This window comes from Pristis pectinata, chromosome 1 (assembly GCF_009764475.1).
Source record: "Pristis pectinata isolate sPriPec2 chromosome 1, sPriPec2.1.pri, whole genome shotgun sequence".
Taxonomy (NCBI): domain Eukaryota; kingdom Metazoa; phylum Chordata; class Chondrichthyes; order Rhinopristiformes; family Pristidae; genus Pristis; species Pristis pectinata.
In genome coordinates this window covers 104,408,940-104,435,915 of record NC_067405.1, presented here as the reverse complement: position 1 = coordinate 104,435,915, position 26,976 = coordinate 104,408,940, and the positions used below count along the sequence as shown (strand labels likewise).

At 38.2% G+C, this 26,976-nt stretch overlaps 2 protein-coding genes across 2 annotated transcripts in view; one reads left to right on the top strand and one right to left on the bottom strand.

The window, feature by feature from the left end:
* The window catches only part of LOC127569164 (striatin-3-like), a 139,566-nt gene extending 139,402 nt beyond the window's left edge, over window positions 1–164 (top strand). Inside the window, exon 19 of the mRNA XM_052013563.1 lies at window positions 91–164. The gene's annotated coding sequence lies outside the window, so the exon portion shown is untranslated. The remainder of the gene's footprint in view (window positions 1–90) is intronic.
* An 18,406-nt stretch (window positions 165–18,570) lies between these two features.
* coch (coagulation factor C homolog, cochlin (Limulus polyphemus)) overlaps window positions 18,571–26,976 on the bottom strand; it is a 30,348-nt gene continuing 21,942 nt past the window's right edge. Inside the window, exons 8-13 of the mRNA XM_052017752.1 lie at window positions 26,075–26,137; window positions 25,848–25,995; window positions 25,603–25,706; window positions 21,982–22,208; window positions 20,855–21,368; window positions 18,571–19,638 (exon numbers count right to left, since the gene is read on the bottom strand). Of these exons, the coding sequence (XP_051873712.1) occupies window positions 19,463–19,638; window positions 20,855–21,368; window positions 21,982–22,208; window positions 25,603–25,706; window positions 25,848–25,995; window positions 26,075–26,137 (1,232 nt within the window). The 3' untranslated portion in view covers window positions 18,571–19,462. The remainder of the gene's footprint in view (window positions 19,639–20,854; window positions 21,369–21,981; window positions 22,209–25,602; window positions 25,707–25,847; window positions 25,996–26,074; window positions 26,138–26,976) is intronic.

Genomic DNA, 26,976 nt, shown 5'->3' with positions numbered 1-26,976 from the left:
ACAATCGTTACCTAAAACACCATTCTCCAATTTCCCCAAAGCGATTGGAGATTTTTTTCAATCCATGTAACTATTATGTATTTTTTTCAGTACATAGACATGATGTGGATTTAGATATGGGTGCACAATCAAATGTAAGGAGTTTGTTTCACTGTGAAGAGGCCTATGAATAATTTCAGGACAGCATAGACTGGTTAGTATATTTGACGGGTGAATGTAAAATGAAATTTAAAGTACAGAATATGAAATGATGCATTTTGGGATGAAGAATAAAGAAATTTGTAAATTAAATGATAAAACCTTTTAAAAACAAATGGAAATTTAAAGGTTCAAATATGCCCTCTTTAAAAGTGGAAATTGATAAACTGCTTGGAACAGATTATGGAGCTGTACATTTTATCACTAGGGTGCAGAAGGAAAGACAAAAAAAGATTAGAGGTATAATATTGATTCCCTTTTTGGTTACTTTACTTTGGAAAGGATCTCAAGACATTAAGATTTGCAGATTGTAGAAGAAGTGCTGATTGATCATTTTGGGAGGAGAAGCTAGAGACAGGGAGCCTACCTTTCATTAGAAGTAAGATAATGAAGATGCTCCCCATTTAATGGAGTTGTGATAAGGTACAATGATACAATGATGATACAATGGAATGGAGGTTAGGTACAGCTATACAAAGTCTTGGTTAGTCCACAAATGAGTACTTTCCATAGTTCTAAGACCATACTTTAGGAAGAATGTATTGTCTTTGGGCAGTGCAGTGTAGTTCTTCTTCAATGGTACTGGTCTCTGAGATTTGTGTCATCAGTTGACACAAAATAGAGTTGTATTTCATGGAATTAGGAAGCTTCCAAGATATTAAGGGGAGGGTAAAAAGAGAAACTATTTCCACTGGTTTGGATGTCTAGATCTTGGGTGCATTGTGTAAAAATTAGAGTCAGCTTTTTGAATAGTGAACTTGAGTAATACTTCTGGGTACACAAGGTGGTAGAAGTATTGAATTCTCCTGCAAGTGGCAATCGATGCCACGTCACTTGTTAATTTTAAATTTGAGAATACCTTTAACAGACTTTTGATAACTAATTAGGGATGTGGAGTTATGTTGCAGATTGGCCATGATCTCATTGAATATTGGAACAGGCTCGAGTCAAGTATTCATTGGTGATTCCCAGAAGTTTAGGGAAATTGGTAATGTCAGATGTAAAGAGGAAATGTTGTACACTTGGAAATATCATTACTGGCGCTTCTGTGGCCCAGATGTTATTTGCCACGGATCAGTTAAAACCTGGATGTTGTCTGCATGCAGCTATATGTGGATACTGCCACATTATCTGAGCAACTGCAAATGGAACCAAGTGCCAGGCAACCATCAGAAAATATCCCAACTACACAATGAAGCAGCAGAAAATGTTTGAGCCAAAGACACTGTCCTGGGACTGAGATGATTGATATCCAATAACTACATCTACTTTTATTTGTGTTCAGTACAACTTCATCCGGGTAAAATTTTATCCTTCCCACTGACTTCAGTTTTGCTGGAGTTTCTGGATGCAAGACCAGTCAAATGATACCAAGGGCACTTCCTCTCATTTTACCTTGAGAATTCAGCACTTTTGTCCTTGATTGGACCAAATCTGTCATAGATCTGGAACTAAGTGATCCTGGTGTAATCTGAATGGAATTTCAATGAGCACTTACTGGTGATTAAAGTTCCATGTTTTAAAAAGGTCATTGTCATCTTCTATCACTTTGCTAGTGCTTGAGTGCTTGATGGACCAGTACTAGGTTGGATTGGACTTGCTATTCTTTTTGTGAACGGGGCAATTTCACATTTCATTGGATTTGTGTCATTGAAGTAGCTGGAACAACTTGATTAACGGAATACCAAATTCTGAAGCATTCCAGCCAAAATGTTGACTGTACTTGCAGCATTTGCTATATCCAGCACCCACAGAAATTTCCCAATTTCACGAGGTGAACTGAATTGTCTGAAGATTATTTTGTTATGAGTGGATCCCAAGAGAGATCTAGCTGAAAATGATTGTGACTTCTTCAGCCTTGCCCTTTGAAATAGATTGCTGGGATCCACCATCATTAAGGATTAAGTTGTTAATTGAACCAACTCTTTTGGTCAGTGGCAGGATTATAGAACTTTGATTTAATCTAATGGTTATCAGTAGGCTTAGCTCTGCCTATAGCATGTTGCTTCTCCTGTTTAGCATGCATGTAATTCTCAGTTGTAGCCTAACAACTTTAGTACCTGATTTTAAGTATTCTCTCTACTGTCCCTTGTTTGCTTTTTAACATGCTTCATTGAAGTAGCCTTGATCCATTGACTTTGCTTACGCTAATGTGAGGAATTTGCTTGACGACATGGTCGAGCACAGTTCTGCTGCCTGTAACCCACATCTCCATGTGAATGCCCAGTTTGCAGCTGTGACATCCCCTGTTGAATCTATTTCATTTGATGTAATGGCAGGGACACATAATATTGTGTCCCGAGTGGGAAGAGAAATTCATGAGGGCTGTGCAGTAGTCACCTCTACCAATATTTATTTGGTTAAGTATATCTGTGAAAGGCAGATTGAAAAGGGTAAGGCCAAATAAATCTTTTTGTCACGTTGGTTGCCTCATCACTACTACATATCCAGCCTAATAGCTTTGTTCCTTAAGGGTTTAAGCATTGTCTGTCACCAGTGATGGTTCAGTAAGTACACACTACTTTTGCGCCTTTACATAATGGTTCTTTCAACAATAATTAATTGGTTGCAAGTGATAGGTAGATGGTCATTAGCAGGAGGAGTTGTTTCCCATGTTTGGCAAGTCATAAAATCTCCTGATATCTGGAGTCAATGTTGAATGTCACTCCCAAATGCATACTTCTGAGCAGTAATACATCATCTTTCAATGGTCTCTTCCTTGCATGTGCATACTTCTGCTGGTAAGAAAGGATGTACCCAGGGATGGCCATGGAGAAAACAGATTTTGGTTGAATGTCAGGATGTTGCTTGATTTGTCTGAAACACAAATCCAAATATTAAAGAATGACTTTGCATGGTTGAATAGGTTTTGTGACTGTATAACATTTCTGATACCTGGCTTTGTTGTACTTCAATAAAAAGCTTGAATGTTAAGTACAAGGGTAGTGAGGAGTAAACAGTTACTGTGAGTGAAGTCATGCATAGATCACTTTCTTAACTTCCAACCAGACCCAACTTCACTGTTAAAGCAAGCATTACCAGTGATTGTAATTAGTGGTATACTCATTTCTGGGTACCTTGCCTCAAAGAGAATCTATTGGCCTTGATGGAGATGCAGCAAGATTGACCTGAATAGTACTGGATAAACAGGCTAATTTATGAATGCACAGTAAATAGATTAGTTTTATAATACCATTTGAGTGCTGAAGATTGAGGTGATGACTGAGGTGATTAAAAGATTTTGTGAATTAGATAATGTCTGGAAGCACTTTTTTGCAAAACAGTTTGTAGACATCTGGAATCATTTCTCCACAAATGTTGCATCTGGGTCAACTGGCAAACGAGAGATCATCCGGAAAGAATTGTGCTTATATTGCATCTTTGATGACTTTGGATGTCCCAAAGCACATTACTGCTAACGAAGTGCTTTTTGAAATATAATCTCTGTTGTAGGAAATGCAGAAGCCAATTTTCATACAGAGAATTCTCAGACCATCAGTTTGGCAATCATCAATATCACTGGGGATGTGTCCCTTGTTTTTTTAAAATACTGTAGTGAGATCTGTTGCACCTTTCTGAGAGAGCAGGCAGGCCACACTCTCTGAGAGAGCACTTCTGATTGTGCAGCACTCCCTCACCGAAAGGACGGCTAAGATTTTTATACTCACTGATCTGGAGTGGGAATTTGAACCCACATCAGTGAGTTGGAGGAAACTGTGTTTCCAATTGAGCCAAAGTTGGCAGGTAGAACGGACTCAGAAGGCTGAAGGCCATATCTTGTTCTGAAGATCTTCAAGTACTGTTCTGAAAAGAGGCAGGCTAGCTGTTGACTTATACAATTAGACATAAGAAAACTGTGAATCTACTATATGAAGGGTCTACCACCAATCAAGGAAAGAATAATAATTTTTATAAACCCCTTCAATTATTGAGGGAGGAAGTCAGATGCATTTTTGGTAAACTTGACTTGTGATCACTTAGAAATGATGCCCCTTGCCTTAGTTTGTCACATTACAAAATAGTAATATATCATCTTTCAATCGTCTCTTCCTTGCATGTGCATCACATTGACCTGTATATTCATTATTATTACTACCATTGCTTTTGAGTCTAGCTTATGGTTAAAACAGATTGGCATAAAGTTTTCATTTATCATTTAATTCAGTTGTAGTTAAAATCATAATCAATTTCTAAGTCAGCATTTCAATACATATCCAAGTCTTTGGACCATTAGTAAATGCAATGATGTGTACATTAGAATTATAAAGGGATTTTTCCAATTCTCTTTAATCACCAATCAGGTATATTCATGTATTCTACATCAGTTTGTTGTGCAGCTTTCCCTTAACCAGCTTTTGAGCAAATTTGACACAGAGGTGAATGTGAGGAGGCTTTTAATTTCTTATTCTGTGTTTTGTTTAGTATATATTCTTTAACTCCACTGAATTGCATTGTGGACCATTCATAATTTTCCATTTTTAAACAAGGATATAAGGTGCATTTTTATTTTTATCCACTACAGAAACCTCATGATGGCATCATCTGACTACCTAAGAAATAAATGTAAAACCATGAATGCTGGAAAGTTGATTCATATGAAAATGCTGAAAAAAATTAGCAGGTCATTCTGTACCTGAGAAAGAAAAAGATTGATTGAGGTATGCACCTAAACATTCATTGCTCTACCACTAGTGCAATGTGGTTACAGTGTGTACCATCTACGAGATGCATTGCAGGTTCTTGCCTTCTCCCATACTGAAGGACAGGTGCATAATCTTCAAGATTCTCTCCAAGCTGTACAGCATCCTGATTGGGAAATATACCATTAGTGGATCAAAGTTCTGCAACATGTCAAATGGCACTATGGGTACTTTCACCACAGGCTGCAGCTGTTCAAGAAGGTAGTGCACCACAACTCCTTCAGGTCGATGCCTTCATCTCATTAACAAGTAAGTAAAAACACCTAATCCTATTTAAACTCAGAATGTTGACATGCCTCCTTTTACATGTTGATTGACCTGGAATGCATTTCCACGATTTATTTAGAAAAGTAATGATAGGAATGTATTTTTGCCATTTTTGTTTTGAAATATGTGGTCATCCTGTTTTTCGAGCCATAAATTTAAGAGTTATTTGTGCAGAAGAATGCAATTCTCGTGTACATTTTGACCATTGTTTTATCTTTATTTACCACAGTCATTCCATCTCTCCAAGCTTAAGTCCGGTAAAGGTTAATATAAAATGAAGTAAAAGGTAGCCTGTGATAGTTCATGGCTTAGGCCTTGCTGGTAAATGCTCACTGTTATGAACAAAGCCACCGATTTTATCCATTTAAATGGAAACAAGTCCAGGACTTCTGTGGATGTGGATGGTTGCTTATTCCATTATTTTGGCCTGCTCCATCCACATGGGCCCAGGTTAGACATGGTGCAGGATCAAGAACCCAAAGATTTCAATGGGAATTGTAGGGCTGCAAAGAAAACTGACCCCATTTCAAATTATTTTTGTTTAATTTGCATGTTTTCATATTTACATGTTTGTAGCTTTTTAAAAATAATTTTATTATTTACTTTATTTGCAAAGGTTTCTAAATGACCCTTTCTGGCTATCTGAGACATTTGAAAATTATTAGAAGGTTAACAGCTTTGACAGCTGACAAAGCTGAGGACAGGATTTTGACAGCTGTCAAAGTCTTTCAGGTGTTCTGAGGGCACTCTTTCCTAGGTGAGCCATTGGAGGCCCTGATGCCACTCTAGATAAACTGTTGATGTCTGAGACATTTTAGACCAATGGAATAGCCCCCTTGCATCTAGACCAGGTAAGTTTGTGCTTGGGGCCACCACAAGTGCCATTGCAGGCAGTGGGCCTGTGCCAGCACGATCTGACCCATGATGGTACTTTAAAGAGCATGACTTAAAATTTGAACTTGATTAGGCCATATCAGAGATCAGTGGAGACTAATATTTGGCACATTACTAACATACTGTTCTCTGTTCCTCATCACTTTATGTTTAGTATTTACAAATATAGAAAATTGCTCCACCATTCAATATGAAAGTGGCTGATCATGTATCTCCATACCATATTCCTGCTCTCTCCTCATACCCCTCAATGATTTTAGCATCTAGAATTTTGTCCAAGTCCTTCCTAAATAATATATTCAGTGACTTGGCTGCTACAGCCCTCTGTAGTAGTGAATTTAACAGGTTCACCACTCTTCTCATTTCAGTCCTTAATCACTTGACCTGTAACCTGATACTGTGACCCCTGGTTTCAGACACCCAGCCAAGGTAAATGTCCTCCCTGCATCTAGTCCATCCAGCCCCACCAGAATTTTGTTGGTTTTATTTTGATCCTTCTCATTCTTATAAACTTCAGTGAGTTCAAACCTAGCCCTACCATCCCAGGAATCAGTCTGGTGAATCTTTGTTACACTCATATTTTGTTCTTTGATTTACTTATGACATAGAAGAAGGCCATTCAGCTTATTGTCTATGTCAGTTCTCATCAATCCCAGTTTCCCACCTTTTCCCCCTCTAAGGCAAGTATATCCTTTCTTACATGAAGAGACCAAAACTTCACACAATACTCCAGTGTGGTCTTCCTCAGGCTCTGAATATTTGTAACAAGGCATCATTGCTCCTGTACTCAAACTCTCTTGCTATGAAACCCAACATACCATTTGCCTTCTTACCTGCTTACTGCTTGCTATGCCTGTATGTTTGTTTTCAGTGACTAATATACAAGGACAACCAAGTCTGTTTGCACATTAACTTCCATGTTATACTGCATCTCCCATGTTTTTGTTCACTAACTCAATCTGCCTGTAGTTTTGAAGCCTCTTTGCATCCTTCTTGCAATTCACAGTCCTGCCCAGTGTATTGTTGTTGGCAAACTTTGAATTATTGCTTTCTGTTCCCTCTTCTGGGTTTCTGATTAAAGTATAACTGAGCTCCAAGCATTAATCCCTGCTGTACACCACTAGTTACCTTTGGAAAAAAAAGCTTTTGTTCCTACTGTCTGTTTGCTGCTTGTCAATCAATTTTCAATCTGGTGCATTATACTAATATCATATGCATTAAATCTACACGGTAACCTTTAATGTGGGGCTTCATCAAGGTCTTTCTGAAAATCCAATTATACCACATCCATTGGTTCCCCCTTATCTACTCAACCAGGTTATATCCTCAAAAATTCAAGTAGGTTTGCCAAACACAAATTTCCTTTAAGAAATCAGTGTTGACTTGGTCTGATCTTCATATTTTCAAAGTGTGCTGTTATTTCATTTTTTATGGTAGCCTTTAGCATTTTTCCCATTATTGTTGTTAGGGTAACTAGTCCATCATTTCCTGTTTTCATTAGTGGAGTTACAGTTGCACTTGCAACCCCTCAGTCTGTGGGAACTATTCCACTATCTATAGAATTCTGGAAAACGATGATCAATGCATCCACTAATTCCACAGCTACCTTTCAGTATTATTGATTTGTCCAGCACTACTTCCTTACTTGAACTAATTTCCTTTCATTTCTCACTTTTATTAGATTCTTGGTTCCATAACATCTCTGGAAAGTTACTTGTGTCCTCTGTTAATTTGCTGTGCAATTTCCCTGCTTCCCATTATGAATTTTGACTGTAGGGGATCGTCACTTTTTTTCTTTTTCATATTTGTAGAACCTTTACCAGTCCGGTTTTTATATTCCTTGCAAATTTAATCTGGTGCTCTATTTTTACTCTCTTAATCAATTTCTTTGTCATCCTTTGCAGAAATCTAAACTGCCTCCAATCTTCAGATTTGCTGTTTTGTCTTGTAATCTTATGTGATTCTCTTTGAGTCTAATACTGTCTTTAACTTATTAGCCATGGTTGGGTCACTTTTCCATTTGTATTTTTTTACATCAAGTAGGAACGCATAACTGTTTGAGTCTGATACAGTGCTGATAGTCAGATTTTGGATACATCTTCTGACTGTTCATGTGACCATAAAAGATCAGATAGTATTAGTTAAAGGAAAGCTGAAGAATTCTCCTTTTGTTATATGAGCAAATTGTTAATGCTTGTCTCAACTGACCACACTTCACAGTAAAATGCTGCCAAGTATTTTGGGATGTCCTAATAAAATGGAAGATTCTATGTAAGTATAGTAGTTAAATTACCAAACTATTATCCAAAGTCCAGGAGATCTGAAAGCATGAGTTAAATCCCCTCACAGCAGCTGGGTAAATAAATTCTCTGCAAATGACATTGTTTTCTTTTAATTTTAATTTAGCATCATTCCATCTCTCTTGACCATAGTCCAATAAAGATTGATATAAAATGAAATATAAACTAGCCTGTGATATTTTATGGCTTGTAGCTTGTTGTTAAAAGCTGGTTGCTATAAATGGCATTTACTTGTTTAAATGGAAGCAATATTACAAGTTCTTCTCTCTGGTTTGCCTTACTAAGAAAATCAGCAGTCAAAAATACTATTTTCCCAAAAATTTTGTAGAAATGATTCCTGTTGGGAGAATTAGTCATAAGCACAGCTTTTATCTCCTTTTAACCTACTAACGCTATTGTTTTTGCCATACTTGAATAAAGAGTGGCAGTCAAAGAGTTAGTGTTGGCCAATGTTCTCAGCTGATCTTACTACATTTATACACAACATTCATTTAATTGTATCATTGTTTTAGCTTGCAGAAAAAAAACAATCAGGTTCTCCACTTTTTAAATCATTAAGCTAAAATATTTTTGTGCTTGCTTTGAATAAAGGTTATCACATTGTGTTTTAGTTTGATCAATATTTTCTTGCCCGAAGTTTGTTACTGGTTTGATGACTTTTGCTCTAAAATGTTTTCTCTGATGCTTTAATCTAACAGAGTATTTCTTTTACTATAAAATGGATAATTCATACCTTAGATAAAAATCAAAGAACTACACATGTTGGAAATCTGAAATAAAAATAGAAAATGCTGGACACAGCAGGTCAGGCAGCATGTGTGGAAAAAGTTCCTCTTTCCACAGATGCTGCCTGACTTGCTGATTGTTTCCAACATTTCTTGTTTTAATTCATACCTTAGAGAAATTTAAAGTCCTTTAAACCTTTCTTCCAATTTCTTCGAGTTACCTTATTTCTCTCTATGCAGATTTGAGATAATTCATTTATATTGGAGCAGCCATTTTGAGAATGGGTGTTTCTGAGGTCGAAGTGCTTTGGTTGAGGTCAAAGTGAAAAGGCTTTGATGAGGGAGGCTTCACTGAAAAAGCTGAGCAGCAGTAGGGTAAGGTAAGGTTGTTCCCTTTTATTTACATCAGTAGTTAGAAGAATTAGTGATGGAAATCAGTGGAGTAGTATGCTCCTCCTGTGACGTGGGAGATCAGGGAGAAGTCAAGTGTCCCTGATGACCACATTTGCAGGAAATGTGTTCAATTGCAGCTCCTCTCAAATTGCATGCATCCCTTGGAGCAGCGGCTGGGCTCACTGAGGAGCATACAGGAGAAAGTGTCATAGGTAGGAGCTTCAGGAAGGTGGTCACACCCCAGGTTCAGCTGGATAAGTAGATGGGTGATTGCCAGAAAGGCAGGCAGGCAGCGCAGGAGTCCCCTGTGGCTATTCCCCTCTGTAACAGATACTGCTTTGTATACAGTTGTGGGGAGGGTGTGTGTGTGTGGGGGGGGGGGATGCGGTTGGGAATAGCCTTTCAGAGGAAGGCAAAAGCAGCTGAATAGTGGCACCATGACTGGCTCTGTTGTACAACAGGAAAGGACAAATTCTAGGTGAACGGTAGAGATAGGCAACTCGATGGTTGGGGGGCCACAGGCACTTCTGTGCCGTGAGTGAGACTCCAGGATGGTGTGTTGCCTCCCAGGTGCCAGGGTCAAGGATGTCTTGGAGTGGGTACAGAACATTCTGAAAGGGAGGGTGAGCAGCCAGAGGTCATGGTCCATATTGGTACTACGACATCTGTAAGAAGAGAGATGTGGTCCTGCAAAGGGAATTCAGGGTAGAAATGCAGGACCTCTGGGAATGTAATCTCAGGATTACTCCCTGTGCCAACTGCTAGTGAGAATAGAATGTGAAGATAGGACCGCTGAAGATAGGATAGCTTAAAGAGCAGGTGCCAGGGCGAGGGATTCAGGTTTTTAGATCACTTGGATCTCTTTGTGGCAGGGATGACCTGTGCAAGAAGGACAAATTGCAGGGAGATTTGCTAATGCTACTCGGGAGGATTTAAACTAGTGAGGCAGGGAAGTGGGACTCGGAACAACAGTGCAGCAGGTGGGGAGGTGTACTCTTACGTAGAAAGTAGAACAGGCAAGTCCAGAGACAGGTGGGGGAGCATGAGAGGGCCGGTAGGCTTAACTGCATTTACTTTAATGCAAGGAGCCACACAGGTAAGACGAATGAGTTGAGACCATGGGTCAGCACATGGGATTATAATATTGTTGCAATCACAATGTAGTTCAGGGAAGGGCAGGACTGACAGCTTAATGTTTCAGGGTATAGAAGTTTCAGGTGTGACAGAGGGATGTGATCAGGGCGAGCATTACATCAGTATTCAGTGAGAATGTCCTGGAGGGATCAGCCAATGTAGCTATATGGGTAGAACTTAAGAATAAGAAAGGGGTGATCACTTTGACCTGGTCATACTATAGGCCTCCCAATAGTCAGTAGAAATTAGAAGAACAGATGTTTTTGGTATTGCAGAAGGGTATAAAAGCAATGGGGGATTTTAACTTTCCAAATATTGACTGGGATTGACTTAGTGCAAGGGGTGTAGATGGGTTGGAATTCGTAAAAGGCACCCAAGGGAGTTTTTTGAAGCAGTATGTAGAGAGTCATACTTGGAGCTGTACTTGGCCTTATCTTAGGGAAGTGTTAGAAATGTCTGTGGTGGAACCTTTTGGGAACAGTGACCATAGTTTGTTAAGCTTCAAGGTAGTCATGGAAAAAGATAAGGCCGGTTCTCAATGTAGTGCCCTAAAATGAGGGAAGACGGATTTCAATAGTGTAAGATGTGACCTGGTGAAAGTAGATCAGAAGCAGCTGCTAGAGGGGAAAAGTGGGAGGCACTTAAAAGTGAGATAGTGAGAGTTCAGAGTCAACATGTAAGTGTAAAAAGCAAAGATGGTAAGTTAAGGGAAACCTGGCTAACAAAGGATATTGAAGGTTTGATCAAGGAAAAGGAGGAAGTTCATGTCAGGGTTAGAAGACTAGTATCGAACAAGTCACTTGAGGCCTAGATGGGATATAGGAGAGAAGTTAAGAAAGAAATTAGGAGGGCAAAAAGGGGCTATGAAATTACCTTGGCAAATAGGAAAAACCTAAAGCCTTGAGAAGCAAGAGGGTAGCTAAGGAAAGAGCAAGTCACCTCAAGGACCAAAGGGGTAATCTATTTGCAGTGTCAGGGTATATAAGTGGGGTCCTAAATGAATACTTCTCATTGGTATTCACCAGGATGAAGGATGTGGAGACTGAAGAGTTAAGGGAGCGATACGCAGATATTCTGGAGCATGTATATGTCAGGAAGGAGCAAGTGTTAAAATTGTTGGTACAAATTATTATGGATAAATCCCCAGGGGCAGACAGGATCTATCCCAGGATGTTAAGGGAAGCAAGGGATAAACTGGGGCTCTGATGGAGATCTTTGCATCTTCGTTAGTCCTAGGTGAGGTACCAGAAGTCTTGAGGATAGCTAATGTTGTCCCCTTGTTCAAAAAGGGCAATAGAGATAAGCCTGGAAACTACAGGCCGGTGAACCTTACATCAGTGGTAGGGAATTTGTTGGGGAAGATTCTGAGAGACAGGATTTATGTTCACTTGGAAAAGTGGAGATTGATTAGGAGGAGTTAGCATGGCTTTGTGCAGGAGAGATCATATCTCACAAATCTGATTGAGTTTTTTGAGGAGGTAACTGAGAACATTGATGAAGACGGTGGTCTATGTGGCTTACATGGTTTTAATAAGGCTTTTGACAAGGCCCTGAATAGTAGGTTGGTCCAGAAGGTTAAAGCACAAGCGATCTCAGTGTGTTGGCAAACTGGATCCAATATTGGTTTGGTGATAGGAGGTAGAGAGTAGTTCTGGATTTCTGATTGTAAGTCTGTAACCAGTGGTGTGCCAGGATCGGTGCTGAGATCTTTGTCAGTTGTAAAATATTAAATAGCTTGGATGAGAATGTCTGTGGTCTGATTAGTAACCTTGCAAACAACACAAAAATTGGTGGAATAGTAGATAACGAAGGTTGTCTAAGAATATAACAGGATATAGATCAGCTGGAAAGTTGAGCAGATCAGTGGCAGATGGAATTTAATCCAGACAAGTGTGAGGTAATGCAATTTGGGAAGTCAAATTCTGGTAAGACAGATAGAGTAAATGGCAGGGATCTAAGGAGCAATAATGTACAGAGAGGACTTGAGTGCTTGTCCATAGCGCCCTGAAAATGGAGAGGTGGTTAAGGTAAGTGAAGAAGGTGTTTTGTATGCTTGCCTTCATAGGCTGAAGTATTAAGTATAGGAGTTGGAATGTCATGTTGTAGCTGTACAAAACTTTGGTTAGACTGCACTTAGAGTATTTCATACAGTTCTGGTGCCACGCTACAGGAAGGATGTGGTAGCAATAGAGCGAGTGCAGAAGGGATTCAATGGATGTTGCCTGGAATGGAAGGCTGTAGTTATAGGTCGAGATTGGATAGGCTGGGTTTATTCTCATTGGAGTATATGAGGCTAAGGGTGATTTTATATGCATGTGTGTACATATATCTTTTGTATATAACATTTGTGAGGGGCATAGATAGGATAGATAGAATCTTTTTCCTGGGGCAGAGAAGTCCAGAACTAGAGGGCATAGGGTTAAGGTGAGAGTGGAGAAATTTAAGGGGGGATTTGAGGGGTAAGTTTTTCACACAGAGTGGTGGTTATCTGGAATAGCTGCCAGAGGAGGTGGTAGAGGCGGATATAATTACAATATTTAAGAAGCAATTGGACAGGAAAACAGTAGAGGGTTACAGGCCTAATGCAGACAAATGGAATTAGCATAGGTGAGCATCACGGTGAGCATGGATGAGGTAGGTTCAAAGTGCCTGCTTCTATGCTGTATCATTCTATGAATATATTTATATCTAATAAAGGTTTTCAGTTCCATATCTAGATTTTTAAATTGGTAGGAGTTGGCCTTTGAGCATGTGTTATGTCCATCGATAAAGAACATGTAATATTTCTCTGGAGAATTTAGAATGCAACACACATTTGTCAAGTTCGTGTTCATTTTGCTTTCTCGAGTATCCCTCGACAGGGGCTCCCCAGGTTACTAATGACCTGACTTACGGAAATCTGACTGAACACAAATTTGCCTATCCATTTTTAAAGCATTTTTCAAGCTAATAATAATAATATGTTTCATAGTATTCAATGACTGGACACAATATATATTCCATTAGTTTAATTATGGATAGTGTTATGGTGATTATTCAATGAAATGAAAGAATTATAGCAAGTGCATGTAGTGAAGCTACAGAAATAGGATATTTCTGTCTTACAGAGAAGTTGACTTACGGACATCTATAAATATGAGGTGGCTTGGAGGTATTTTGTAGCAGTTTTGAAAATTTTGACACTGTTGGGATTAGGGCAGGAAAAAGCCTGAGGAATGATTGTCTTTGAAGGCAGTGGAAGGGAGAATGGATGGAAGGCTGATGAATAGTCACCTTCCCAGAAATTTAGTTGTATGATTTTGTGTTTGCAGCATTACGCAATTGAAAATTATTTTTTTCCCTGGAGTGAAATGAGATAATGACCATTTCCAAATCTTTTTGTGACACTCTGGATATTCAAGTGAGCATCTGGTGTGTTTCCCTGATAGGATTTCTGCATCAGGGGCACATGGAATAAAGTTATCAGTGAAAGCCGACAATACTTTAGGTTGCACCTTAACTTCAAGGCAGATATTAGCCAACAGCATATTCTCATGCATTCCCTCAGCAGTGAAAAAAATTCCCTTATAAAATTAGGTAATAACAATAAATTATCATTTAATATTTTGTCAACTGTGATCTAACAAAACAGTAAAATTTCCCAGATGCTCTCTCACAAAGATTAGATAATAGCTCTGAGAAACTAAACACATTTGAACCTGTCCTTTACTGTGGTTATCTTAATATGCTGAGTAAGATACAATTATAACAATGTCAGCAGTAAGCATCCCACATTACTTTTCCCTTGGCTGTACAAGATTAGAATTAATAGATGGTACCCGTATACAGTAACATTGCATTGATCTGCAACTCTCTTAATGTGTTCTTGAATTTTCTGCCAAGAACACCAGAATTTACCATGGATCAACAATGCAAAATCTGTGTCCAAATTGTTTCAGCTCTCTCTGGCTGAACAGTATGCTCCCCCTCCTTTGTGATCCAAACAATTATTTTGGAATATGTTGTTATCTTTCAAATCCATTTCCCACCTATCACAATTAATCATATTCCAGAGGCAGATGTTGCGTATATCGTTAGGAAGCACACAGGCCTTTATTTTTAACATTTTGTGATTTGTATGCTTCATTTGTTCACCCTTAAAACCATTTGAACACTAGTAAACATTTAAAGCTCACTTGAATCTCTTCTTGGGGAGAGAAATCATAGCAATACTTTGAGACATTGAGATCTGCATATTCCAAGGAGACTGTTGGTTCCAGGAGAACTTGTGGGGCACCTGGTTGTGATCTCCAAGATTATGCTGTTCTGCCATATTGCTATTTGTCTAGCTTAGTTTTCTGTCTTCATCAATGCCAACTATTCATCCATCTAATCATTAGCTATGCATATCCATTTCACCTTTTTGTGCTAATATCTTTGATTGTGGCAAGTCTTGCAAGCATATTGGCCTGGAGCAATACACAAAAAGTGCTGGAGGAGCTCCGCAGGTCAGGCAGCATCCATGGAGGGAAATAAACAGTTGACGTTTCGGGCAGAGATTCTTCATCAGGACTTGGAAAGGAAGAGGACAGAAGCCAGAATAAGAAAGCGGGGGGAGGGGGAGGAGTACACGCAGGCAGGGGATAGGTGAGTTCAGGTGTTAGGCGAGTCCAGGTGAAAGGGGGAAGATAGGGTGGGGGAGGCAGAGAAGATGTTTATTTCCCTCCATGGATGCTGCCTGACCTGCTGAGTTCCTCCAGCACTTTTTGTGTATTGCTCCAGATTCCAGCATCTGCAGAATTTCTTGTGACTCCATATTGGCCTGGAAACTGGATCCTGTATTACTATATTTTTTGTGCGCTTCACAATAAAAACTGAAACCTTTGAAAATTGGGGAACTTCATGCCAGTTTTATGAAGTCCACAGATTTTTGTGTGTTCATCTGACTCAATGATGCATGGAGGACTCCAAATGCACTTGGGGTGTCCAACAGCATGCAATATAGGCCTATGTGGCATTACTGTAACTTTGAAGCATGCTCTTGTGGCTACTCATGCTGAAGCAGGTTTTGCAGCATGTGTGGAATCTGCTTTTATGTGACTTAGATTGGGCCTGACAATATTTGTAGCAGGTAACATATTGAGCTGGCTCTCTTTTTTGCATCCCCACCCAGAAAGAGCAAACTCCACTCACTGCTCCAGACTCAACCCTCACAGGACTAGATTTCCCTCCCACCCCCTCCCACCCACCTCCTTACCAGACTAATCAGCCCCCTGATTACAGACTGTATTCCGCACCCCCCCCCCCCCCCCCCCCCAAACTACCAAGCCTAACCAACCTCTTCCTAATTGTTCCACAAGCCCACAACTAACTGAGGTCACTCCACTCTTGACTGGCAATCTAAGGATCCCACTCTCCAAGTAAACTGACAGTGACAGTGATCCCCAGACCACCAACCCTCATCCCCATCCCATTGATGGGTCCCAATCCTCAACCCTCTTCCACTCCAAGGTTCCTCACTGGATGATTTCTGGGACTCTGATCTGGCCCCAAAAACTTTGCACACGCTGCATCCAAATGCCTTGTGGCTTCTGCTACTACAAGTACAGGCAATGGCCATCGAATAAGACCTTGTCGATATGCCACAAACAATTTGAGCACGGCATTTTTTTTCAAGAAGGTGCTAAAAATCCTAAGCATTTGGATTAGTGGCTACTTCTGTTTCTGAATTTCAGATGAATAAAAGTCCTCATCCTGTACAAGATTGTTCTGTTGCTTCCTGAATACAATTTGTTTTGACTGATGTCATTTGGTTTCTTCATGGAACTTGGGCAGTTAACAAACACAATTTTTACAATCTAATTTCAGAATCTGTATTTCTCACAGGACTACTAGTGCTTCTAATTAGGCTTGGTCATTTATTGGCTTTCTTTGTTTTCAGCAGCAGCATTCAATGAATTGCTGAAAAGAGTTTCCTGTCAGAAAGTATCAAGAAGACACTGACCTGGATTTGACCACCATTCTCTGTTATCCTTTGTTTAAAGAAAACACAGGTAATATGTTTTTCACTCATTGATCTTCTCCCATCCTTTCACAGTACCCATGTAGCCTGTGCTGTCCTGGGTCCTGATGGAATTCATTCTGGGGTCTTAAAAGATGTAACAATGGGGAAGGTTCCATTTGATTGGTAAATTGCAAATGTAACTCATTTATTCAAAAAGGGGAGACAAAGCAAGACACTACGGTCCAGTTAGCTTAACGTCTGGCATAGGGAAAATGTTTGGAACTGTTACTAAAGGTGTCACAGAAGGGCACATGGAATAATTGAAAGTAATCAGGCAACATGGCTTTGTGAAAGGAATCTCATGTTTGACCAAATTAATGGAGTTGTTTGATGAACTACCATGTGTTGTAGATAAAAGGGAAACCGTTCATTTGCTGTGCATTTACAAAAGCGATTTGCAAAGGTGCTGCATTAAAGGTCATTAGAAAAACTCAGTAGCAGGTAACAAATTGACATAGATCGGCTGGCTAACAGGAATAAGCGTGAATGTATCTTTCTCTTGTAGCCTAGGTGTAACACGTGGTGTGCCACAGGGATCTGGGGACTCAACAATTAGCAATTTTCAAAAATGAGTAAGATGAAGGTACCAAAGGTGTAATTGTTAAATTTTGTAATGATACATAGATAGGAGGAAGTAAGTTATGAAGAAGACTTAAGGAGGCAATGAAGGGATTATAGACGGGTAAAGTAAATGTGAAATTTTTCATTTTGGCAAGAAAACAAAGGAAGCATATTATCTAAATGATGGGAGATTGCAGAGCTCCGAAATACAGAGTGATTTGATTCAGATTCTGATTATTTCATGATTTGCAAAAGGTTTGTACGTACGTACAGCAAATAATTAGAAAAGCTTGCAGAATGTTTTTGTTTATTTCTTGGGGAAATTGAATAAAAGTAGGGAGTTCATGCTCCAATTATATATGACCTTTTTTGAGCCTGCATCTGAACTATTGTGGGCAGCATTGATCTCCTGATTGAGGAAGGATATTAGTGAATTGGGAGCAGTTCAGGGAACCTTTGCTAAATTGGAACAAGTGGTTTGTTTTAGGAAGAAAGATTGGACAGGTTAGGCTTGAATCCAGTGGAATATAGAAGAGAGCAAAAGGACTTGATTGAAACGTACAGTGTCAATGGGGAGAGAATGGTTCCTCTCATACCAGGGATCATTGTTAAAAACAAGAGTTGCCTATTTAAATTTAGTGACAAGGTAAATCTTTTGAATTCTCTTCCTCAAAGGATGGTGGAAGTAGAATCTTTGAATATTTTTAAGGCAGAAGTAGGTATAGGGGAAAGTGAAGTTGAGGTTAAATAAGATCATGGTTGATCAGAATGTAATAACGGAGCAGACTTGAAGGCCAGCTGCACTATTCCTCCTCCTAATTTACAAGTATGTATGCTAATTCATGTGAGGTGCAGTTACATGAGCACAGAGAGCCTTTGTGTATTTTGTCTATCTGACCATTTTTTTAATAGGATACTATTAACATTGATCAAAAGCTTTTCTACCAGTAAGGGTAACTTTATTCTAACCCATCATGTACATCTTTCCAGCAAGAATTACAAGTTTATAACCAACAAAAAGGACTTTGGTTCATTTTCAACCTGCTTTTTCAGCAACATTGAGAAGTTTAAGATCAGTTAGCTCAGTGCAAATTGGGAACTAAAACTTTTGTTTAGCCGGTACTGTCTGCTTTAACGGAATTTGGGAAAAGTTCCTACTTAATGCTTTTTCAGCCTTTGCTATAATGTCTATAGTCATAGTATGTAATTAGACTGGTTCACTCAAACCTTCCCTACTGGCTGTAGCAGAGGCAATATTGAAGCACTAGGCAATAAAAGTGTGTAAAATTATAAAGGCTTTCGCAAATAATTGATATTTTTAATTTGCAGGCAATAAATTCAATACACGCCTGAAATGCAGAATGCAATTATCCATTTTATGATAAGTTAACAGTAAATACAGAATCTTGTTTTACAAAAAAAACACGAGTGAAGGGCTATACTTTCAAACTACCATAATGACTTTATTTCTGACAGATCTTGCAACCAATCCAGTAAGATTATTGTGAATAGTTTGTAGTAAAACAGTTTAAAAATTACATAATAGAAAGTTTCACTGCTAAATGATTCATGCCACCATAAATTTGTTTTGGAAGACATTTTGTATTTCACAGAAAGAATATATAACATTCTGAAAATGTAAAACATTTTAGCGAGACTCAGTGCTTGGGATCGGTTCTATTTTGAGGAGGATTATTTATTAATGAATAACAATTTTTGGAAAGTTGCTAAATTAATCTGGACTATAATTACGTCATATGATACCAACTTCCCCACTCAAATATAATAACAGACTGTGGGATTTATTGCAAACAGCAAGATATTTTGCGGAGTGGCTTATATAACATTCAGGCAAACAAGACACTTTAAATGCATTTCGCATTTAAATCTTTAACTGAGGTTACTTGTCACTGAAATCAAATGGCCAACAACATTTTTCCAACACTCACTGAACCTGCAACAACATTTTCCTCAAATATGCAATTGTCTCTCTTGCACAATACAAGCTGTTTATAAATGCATCTTTGTACATAAATGTAATGAATTAAGCTTTTCCAATCCTGCTATCAATTTGGATAGTTTGTAGGAGTAATAGCACATGCAGGACCGTTTGTTAATAGTCAGGCCTAGATTTCTACAAAATATTGCACTAGCATGTTTGTTAGTATTGTCATAAGAGATCTAATATGTTGTTGGTAAAAGACAGTTCATTCTCTTCGAATATCAAGGCATAAGGCAGCTGTTGGATCACATTGCTTTTTCTGAATAGTCATTGCAAATTCCTTTAAGAATATCAGGCACCAACTTGTTAACCACTGGGAAATCCTTTGCAAAGAAATAATGTGAATCCTTCGGTTCTGAAGCCATCGCTTTGAGTTCGTTTGGCATTGCCCACGAAATTCCAACTGCATAAACTATGACACCTGAAAGGGGAAAAAAATGCATGAATACCTAGGAGAAACATTCCATTGTTAAAATCCAAACCAATATTACTTAAGCTTTCTAGGGGTATATTTTTCAGGATGCTACCTCTTTTTAAATTACTCAAGATTTTTCACCAGGGTTCCACTGTCAGATGCTGGTTTTTAGTGGGCAACCTTTTAAAGCATTGTTTTTTTGTGTGGCCTTGGTTGTCTTAAGCAGTGAGACTTAATGAATATGGCTACCCTATCTTCAAATAGAATTCTTCTAAGATGCTTTCCAAATGCGGGATTCTCTTTTATCATGCTTTCTTTCTGTTCAAATCTCTAATCACTGCAAATACTAAATTATTAAAATGTCAGCTTGGATTGTAAATTTCTTTTGCTGTTGTTAAATTGTTATTACTGGTGAAAGTTTGTGGCGCAGATTTAAGAGTCATGACAGCAAACTTGAGTTCTAAACCTCTACCAGGCTCTGGCTGGTAAAACAATGTTTTTCATCATCCCTCTATCCTTCTAACAATTACTTTAAAGTATGTGGCCTCTGGTTTTTGATCCCTGGTAAGGGAAATTCATTATTCCCATTTTCTCTGTCTGGCTTCCTCCTAATTTTATACACATCAACTTCAATTCTGGTAATTTAAAATGTATTTCAAATGGATTATTAGGTTAAAACTACTCTTTTAAGCCTTTTTAGACCTTTAAAATATATGTTTTCAACTTTTATGTCCTTAAATTTAAAAAAATAACAAGTTTTAATAACTTCTGTGAATGATTTAGTCTTAAGATTTAGTCAATTTGTTTTCTCATTTGTGGGCAGACTGAGTATTTGCTCCATGTGTTGCTTCTCTAATGCAGTCATTTTTAACCATGGAGAATTCCACCAGCATTTTCCTGCCAAGAGGATCACAAGAGGTAGGATTGTACTTTTAATCACACCTGACCATGTTGTGCTTCGCAATTTCCAAAATTTACGCTAGCCATCAGTGGAATAAACAGTAGAAACAGTTAATTAAACTCACAGGACACCTACTGGCTGATTACAGAATGATCTCTGGTAATGGATTTGCTGCCTGATTCCTCAAGTGGGGAATGACATATAGCATAAGATATACATTAGCTAGCCCTGTATTTATATGTATTTGTTATAAAAAAAAAGGACCATTTATTTCCACATTATAGCTAAGTCTACAGTGATATGATCTTATCATCTACACACCTGCTTGTTGTGCCAAAGTCGCTGGAACCTTAACGTCATCATAAGATTGACCGTCAGTAATGACAATCAGCACATTTACATTGTTGTTCTTCAGTTTTTCAAAGAGGTTCTTTGAGGTGTAAGTAATTGCTTCTCCAGTGGCTGTGCCACCGCTCCAGTAACGGATGCTGCTGATGGCATTTAACACATCATCCTTTGTCATATGGTCATCAAAATCAAATTCAGTTCTCTGATCATATGTGAACTGCACAGCACCAACTCTTGCACCAATTTGATGAATGTCAAAGGGTTTCACAATTTCACTGATGAAGTTCAAAACAGTGCGGAAATTGCTATCCCCAACGCTGCTTGATCCATCAATTAAGAAGCCCAGGTTGACTGAATTGTGACATGTTCTGCTGCATGTCATCTGGTTGTAAGAGCACAATGTTTGTGCTAAAGGTTTTATAAACTTGTACATACCAAACCAGTTTGGGATAGCGTAAGAAAAGAATCCATTGTTTCTGCAAACAATCTGAGAATGGAGAAAAACAATGTTCAAGTATGAATCATTATTGTAGTGATAACAAGAAATTTTGGACATACTTGCGAATGGAGACATCAATTAAATTCCCCTATATTTATACCAATGACAATGCGCTAAACTATAATACATACGTGATTATAGTGGGTATTTTTTAATGCTGGTCATCATTTGCCTAGAAACGCATCACAGGTTCCACTCTGCTTTTTAAATTCGCTTCCATTAACATCTGTGCCTTTATTTATTCCATAAAATGTTTACAACTCAGCATGTGTTAATTGCTAAAGATTTATCAGCAAATATTAAAAAAAAACAAACTACATGATATGCCACTAGTTACAAAATTATTAAAAGGAGTTTTAAAATATTACCAGCTAGAGGGCAAAATTCAAAACCATCATTAGCAGATAACACAATTCACAAAGTGATGGGGGGGGGGGGGTAGATGTCAGTGGTGCAGTGGATTGGAAATAATAAAAACCTTTAACACACTTGTGTAATTTAGTAAGTAGAAAACATAAATGGTTACATTATTACACTTGCTTCAACAGAAAAGCTGTAGATTAGGGTTATTTATACTGTTTTGTTTGTGCAGTGATCTTACCTTGTCTGTGTAATTCGGGTCTAACACCATCTTTTGCTCTTCAGGAAGGGCTTTTGCAACTGAGACAATAAAAACATTAATGCCCGATTCTCTGGCCTGACTTGCAGCTTTTTCAACTTCATCTGAAGGCCATCCATCCACCAGGACAACCACAACTTTTGGATATCCAGTCCGTGTACCCTTGCTAGCAGTGAAAAAGCTTTCTGTTGTGTGCATCAATGCTTTACCTGGTAAATACAATGAACCATTTTGAGTAAATAGGTAAACATTTAGAAAGTTTCTACATCATTTAAATTTGAGCTTATCCAAATAGTATAGAAACAAGGAAGCTATCAGTGTTGGGTCCTTTCCGTATCTTCTTAATTTTTTACAACCATGTGGATATTTTAAGATTACCACTGGGCTGGAGGGAAATGCAAGCATCTGTTCTTAGCTTATTTGGTAGGAAACATAAGACACCTTCGATGCACAGCTCCACCTCATTTCCCACCACCACCACCCTTACTGCAAAACACTGCATCCACCTCACAGAAGTTCATCATTTGATAAAAAGAAACTTCTGAACAACTCATTTCATGATATTGTTTGTGCCGAGCAGAAGATGCAAACACAAGGAATGAGAAACATTAAAGCTACCGTGACCATCCTCTGCCTCTTTAAGGAATCAGTGATTTTGTTAACATTGAAAAGGTATAATTTGAGACTCCTTTATCATATTTATCTTAATAAATTGCAGTCTTGCAAAATAGCTTATTTGTGTGTCCTGTTATGAAATAATTTCTCCTCATAAAATAAAATCATCCATAGTGTAAAAGGAAACTTAGTTTCATAAAGGGTCCTTAATATTTCAAGGATTCTGCTACACTTTTGTTCACATTTTGGAATTGTTTAGATCAGTTTGTTAAAATCTCGATTGGAGGCACTACACTTACTGAAAAAGAGGTGAAGGGATTCAACCAATTTCTGGGCTGCTGTCATTCAATTTATAATTCCTGCTCGAAAATGATAACTGTAGGCAGAAATGTGTAAAACATAAGTGACTGGATACATTTTATATTGGTTGGAAATTAATTAACTTTGGGAAAGAAAGTAAAAGTGGCCTCTTGGAATATATAGTTCAACATATGAATTTCCTTATTTGAAAGAAAGAGTTTCAGACCAACTCATATAAAGTCCTTTGGAACAGCACCAAAATCATTCCCACTGGGATGAATGTGAAAGCAAAGCTTTCTACTTTCCAGTGAGTGAATTTTGGAGATTATCCATTTTCTGTGCTTTTCTGTAAAACCAGCAATGTCAATAGTCTAGAAATAGTGACTATGATTGAGCTTTTGATTGGATAGTTGGTACATTACCCAAAACATAATATCCACAACCTGCAATAAGTCACTAAAGGTGGTTTGTGCCATAGCCCTCAAATACAGGCATCAATGGCAGATAATTGATCCAACTGTAAGTAATTGGTCACTAGAGAATCTGGGTAGATTGCTGTCAATATTTGTCTTCTTTTAAAACACTGTGTCAACTAATGAATAGCAGGTAGGGGAATGCTTATGACTCTTAGCAGTCTATTGTGCACCAAGGTCATTTTCCAGAGTTATTTCAGTTTTTCACCTCTCTGAATAAATTTGTTTAGAGAGGGGAGAAACAAAAACAGCAGCATCTTCCTCAATAAAAAAGCAGTGAATGAAGGATTTTTATACAAATTATGCACTGAAATTTGATTGAAGTGTGCTCACCAAACTTGATTTAAGTGCTTGCATTTATTTATCATTAATTAATTTTGCATCCTCTGCTCTTCTGTATCTCTTCCTCTGTAAAATGGAGCAGTTGCCCAGAAATTCATCCCTGGTTGATGATCATAAGTGTACTCTACTGTACTGTCAGTATCTTGGACTCTATTCATTCTATTGATTTCAGTAGGGTATCTATTTCACCCTTCAGCTATGAAAAATATTGAAAATGTGTAAGGCAAAAAATACTTGCATTTGGTAAATTAATTCAGTAATTACTCGAACTTACTGCCTGGAGTTGTCTTAATTCTTTGTGGCAAGTTCCTCCACATTAAGAGAGTCTTTTGCAATAAGACCATCAGGTGGATGGAACCAGAACAAGCCTCACCCACTAAATTTCTCTTGGCCACAATCCTTATTTTTTTAAAAAAGATAGCCTTTGTCTTGTCTTATCATTTTGTAAAGGAGATCAATCTCATCACAGACATGGGGACTTTTCATTTAATTGCAATGGGCCCAAGCGTACATGCCATTTACTAGTGGTTTCAGAGAGCTGCTGGCAGTATCCTTCCTGTGGGTCAATCAGTCATCTCTGATTCCCACACCAGTGCATTACAATGCAGATGGGTTGGAGGTTAAATGCATCGGCCCTCCTTCTCTGCCCATCACTCAACAGTGACCAGGTGTGGTGGACATCTTGGGCTAAGAGGCCAGATGCACTTTATATCTACCTTCTTACTTTTATGCTACTGATGAACGGCACATCTACCTTGAACTCCTTCAAATGAATGGAGTCACTGACTTTGATTGAAAAGGTAAGTTGTTAGTTCCTAACCTAATTTAATTCTTTATTTGTTATTATTTAAATCTACTTGAAGTGTCCTTAAATGTCTATGATTATCTGAGACACTTAAAGATCGTTCAAAAGCTTTGGCAAGCTGGCAGAATGCTGTCAGAGAGATTTGGGGGTGGGGCTTCGGGATCCACTGTCTGAAGCCTAATTGCTGCTCACACATCACAATTGCCTTGCTGAAAGGGTGTGTGGTAGTCAGGTCTCCAGCAGGCCCCAAGAAGTGGGGCTGCGGTGAAGCACAGCGGGCAAGTGTGGGGTAGTATGAAGGAGAGGGAGATGGCTGGATCAACGGTCAGCAACAAAACCAGCTATTCATCTACCACCAATCTCACTCTCATTGACAATTTTACAGAATGAGTTTTAGATTAAAACTAAGCTCTTTTTTTTATTTACCACAGTGATTTACTGTTTCTCGACTTTGAAAGTTGCTGCCAGTGAGTCTGTGTGCAAACTGTCTGGAAAAATTGCAGATTTAATGACATTAATGAAAACCTCTCACTCACTATTACTAACCAGGAAATTAATTATTTGTGTTCTGGAACAAGCCACAGGATAGAGTATCTATACCAGAAAATGAAAAAATCTGACAAACTAAGGCTTCCCTAAAACATAACTTGTCAAGCCTCATAAATATTAAATGAGTGCACAGATCAAGAGGTGCCGTACAGTTCACTGAATCAAGCAGGGACACAACATAGTTTTCTTCACATGGTATGTTCCCTCTCAGAGCTGGGATATTCAGAGAAAGTAATGGAAATAAACCTGGTAAGTATCATTTGCAGAAATGGTACCATGAAAATTACATGCTGCCTTACTCAAGAACAATATGTACAGCCTACAGTAAAGAGGCCAGAAAGGTTAGGAATCAGCATCTCATTCCATTCCTAGGACACAATATGCAGTTCCAAGTTGTCAGCTTGATTGGGGAACAGTGTGGAAAATACAAATTTGGTTACACAAGTATTGCTCAAATTAACAATGCAGAAGTGGGAATAATGTTAATATGTATATTGTTATAAAAAACATGTCACTCACCAACATTGGTGTTGCCTCCTCTATATGTCACATTTTTGATGGCAGCAACAAGATCTCTTGAATTAGTGTTATCCTTCAACATGAACTCAGTTTTAGGACTGTCACTGTATAAGTAATACATGAAGTACATTGTGACTCATTTTACACCAATAGAGGCTACCACATTTTCAAGATTGCAAATGTTGGTTCAACCTTATTTGGAAAAGGTTAAGAGAAGAATTTTGTACAATCTTTTCCCACTTTACCTGACTTGTACAATGCCAACAAGTGGCCCTTCTGGCCCAATACCAAGCAAGTTGGTAACTCTAATGACAAAATTCTTCTGTAGGTTAAACCTGCGTTTACCAAGGTTCCAGCTCCCATCGATTAAAAAGGCAATATCAGCTTTGCACTCTGTGGAAGAGAGAATGTGCTGTTTTTCAATCAGTTGGTTAAAAGTTACGAAAAAGAGCTGTGTGTGGAAGGACCTTACCTTTGTTTACTGGTTTTGAATTCTTTTTCCCATGTTTTGCAGCTTTTTTCTTTATAGCTCGTACTAAAATATGAATAATGGAAAGTATTAGGTGAAGTACAGTTCTTACATGTTTTATTACATGTAGTTTACAGATCTTGCTGAAGTTCTGGAATGAGAGAGAAATAGCATGTTAAATGAAGAGTTTTTTTTCCTTCAAACTTCCACAATCTAGCAAAGCAATAACATCATAAGAACAGAAAGTGCTGGAAATAGTCAGAATGCATTCTTTGGAGGGAAAAATAGACTTGACGTTTCAAGTCCATGGCCCTTCAGAGTTTCCAGACCAATTCTGAAGAAGGGCCATTGACCTGAAAAGTCAACTTTGCTCCTCTCTTCACAGACACCACCTGACTACTTGAGTATTTCCAACATTTTCTGTTTTTATTTCAGATTTCTAGTATCTACAGTCTTTTGATTTTCACTAATATTGCAATATTCATTTGCATGCCAAAATATTTGTCTGCCATAATATTAAAAAACTTGTATTAGTATTATGCAATAAAGTTGAACAACCTATTATTGGATGTACCTTTCTTTTAATTAATTTTACTAACATGAAAGTGCAAAAGCACTCCACAAAATAACTGTTCACAAACTTCAACCATCAACCTTGAATGAATGTCTGACTGAAAATCCTATAATCCTGTATCCTCAACTGAATAGAATTAGATGAAGATGATCATGCAGTTCAGAATTAAATAAAAATAACTGTAGGTCTGTGTAGTTTTGCCATGTCTGAAGTTCCTTTCACATATATTGGGCACTTGGAAACAGGGCACAGACCAAAACAATCGTTGTAATACCCAATATCTTGTACAATTGTCCAGAAAACATGTTTGGATAACAAAAGGTAATTATAT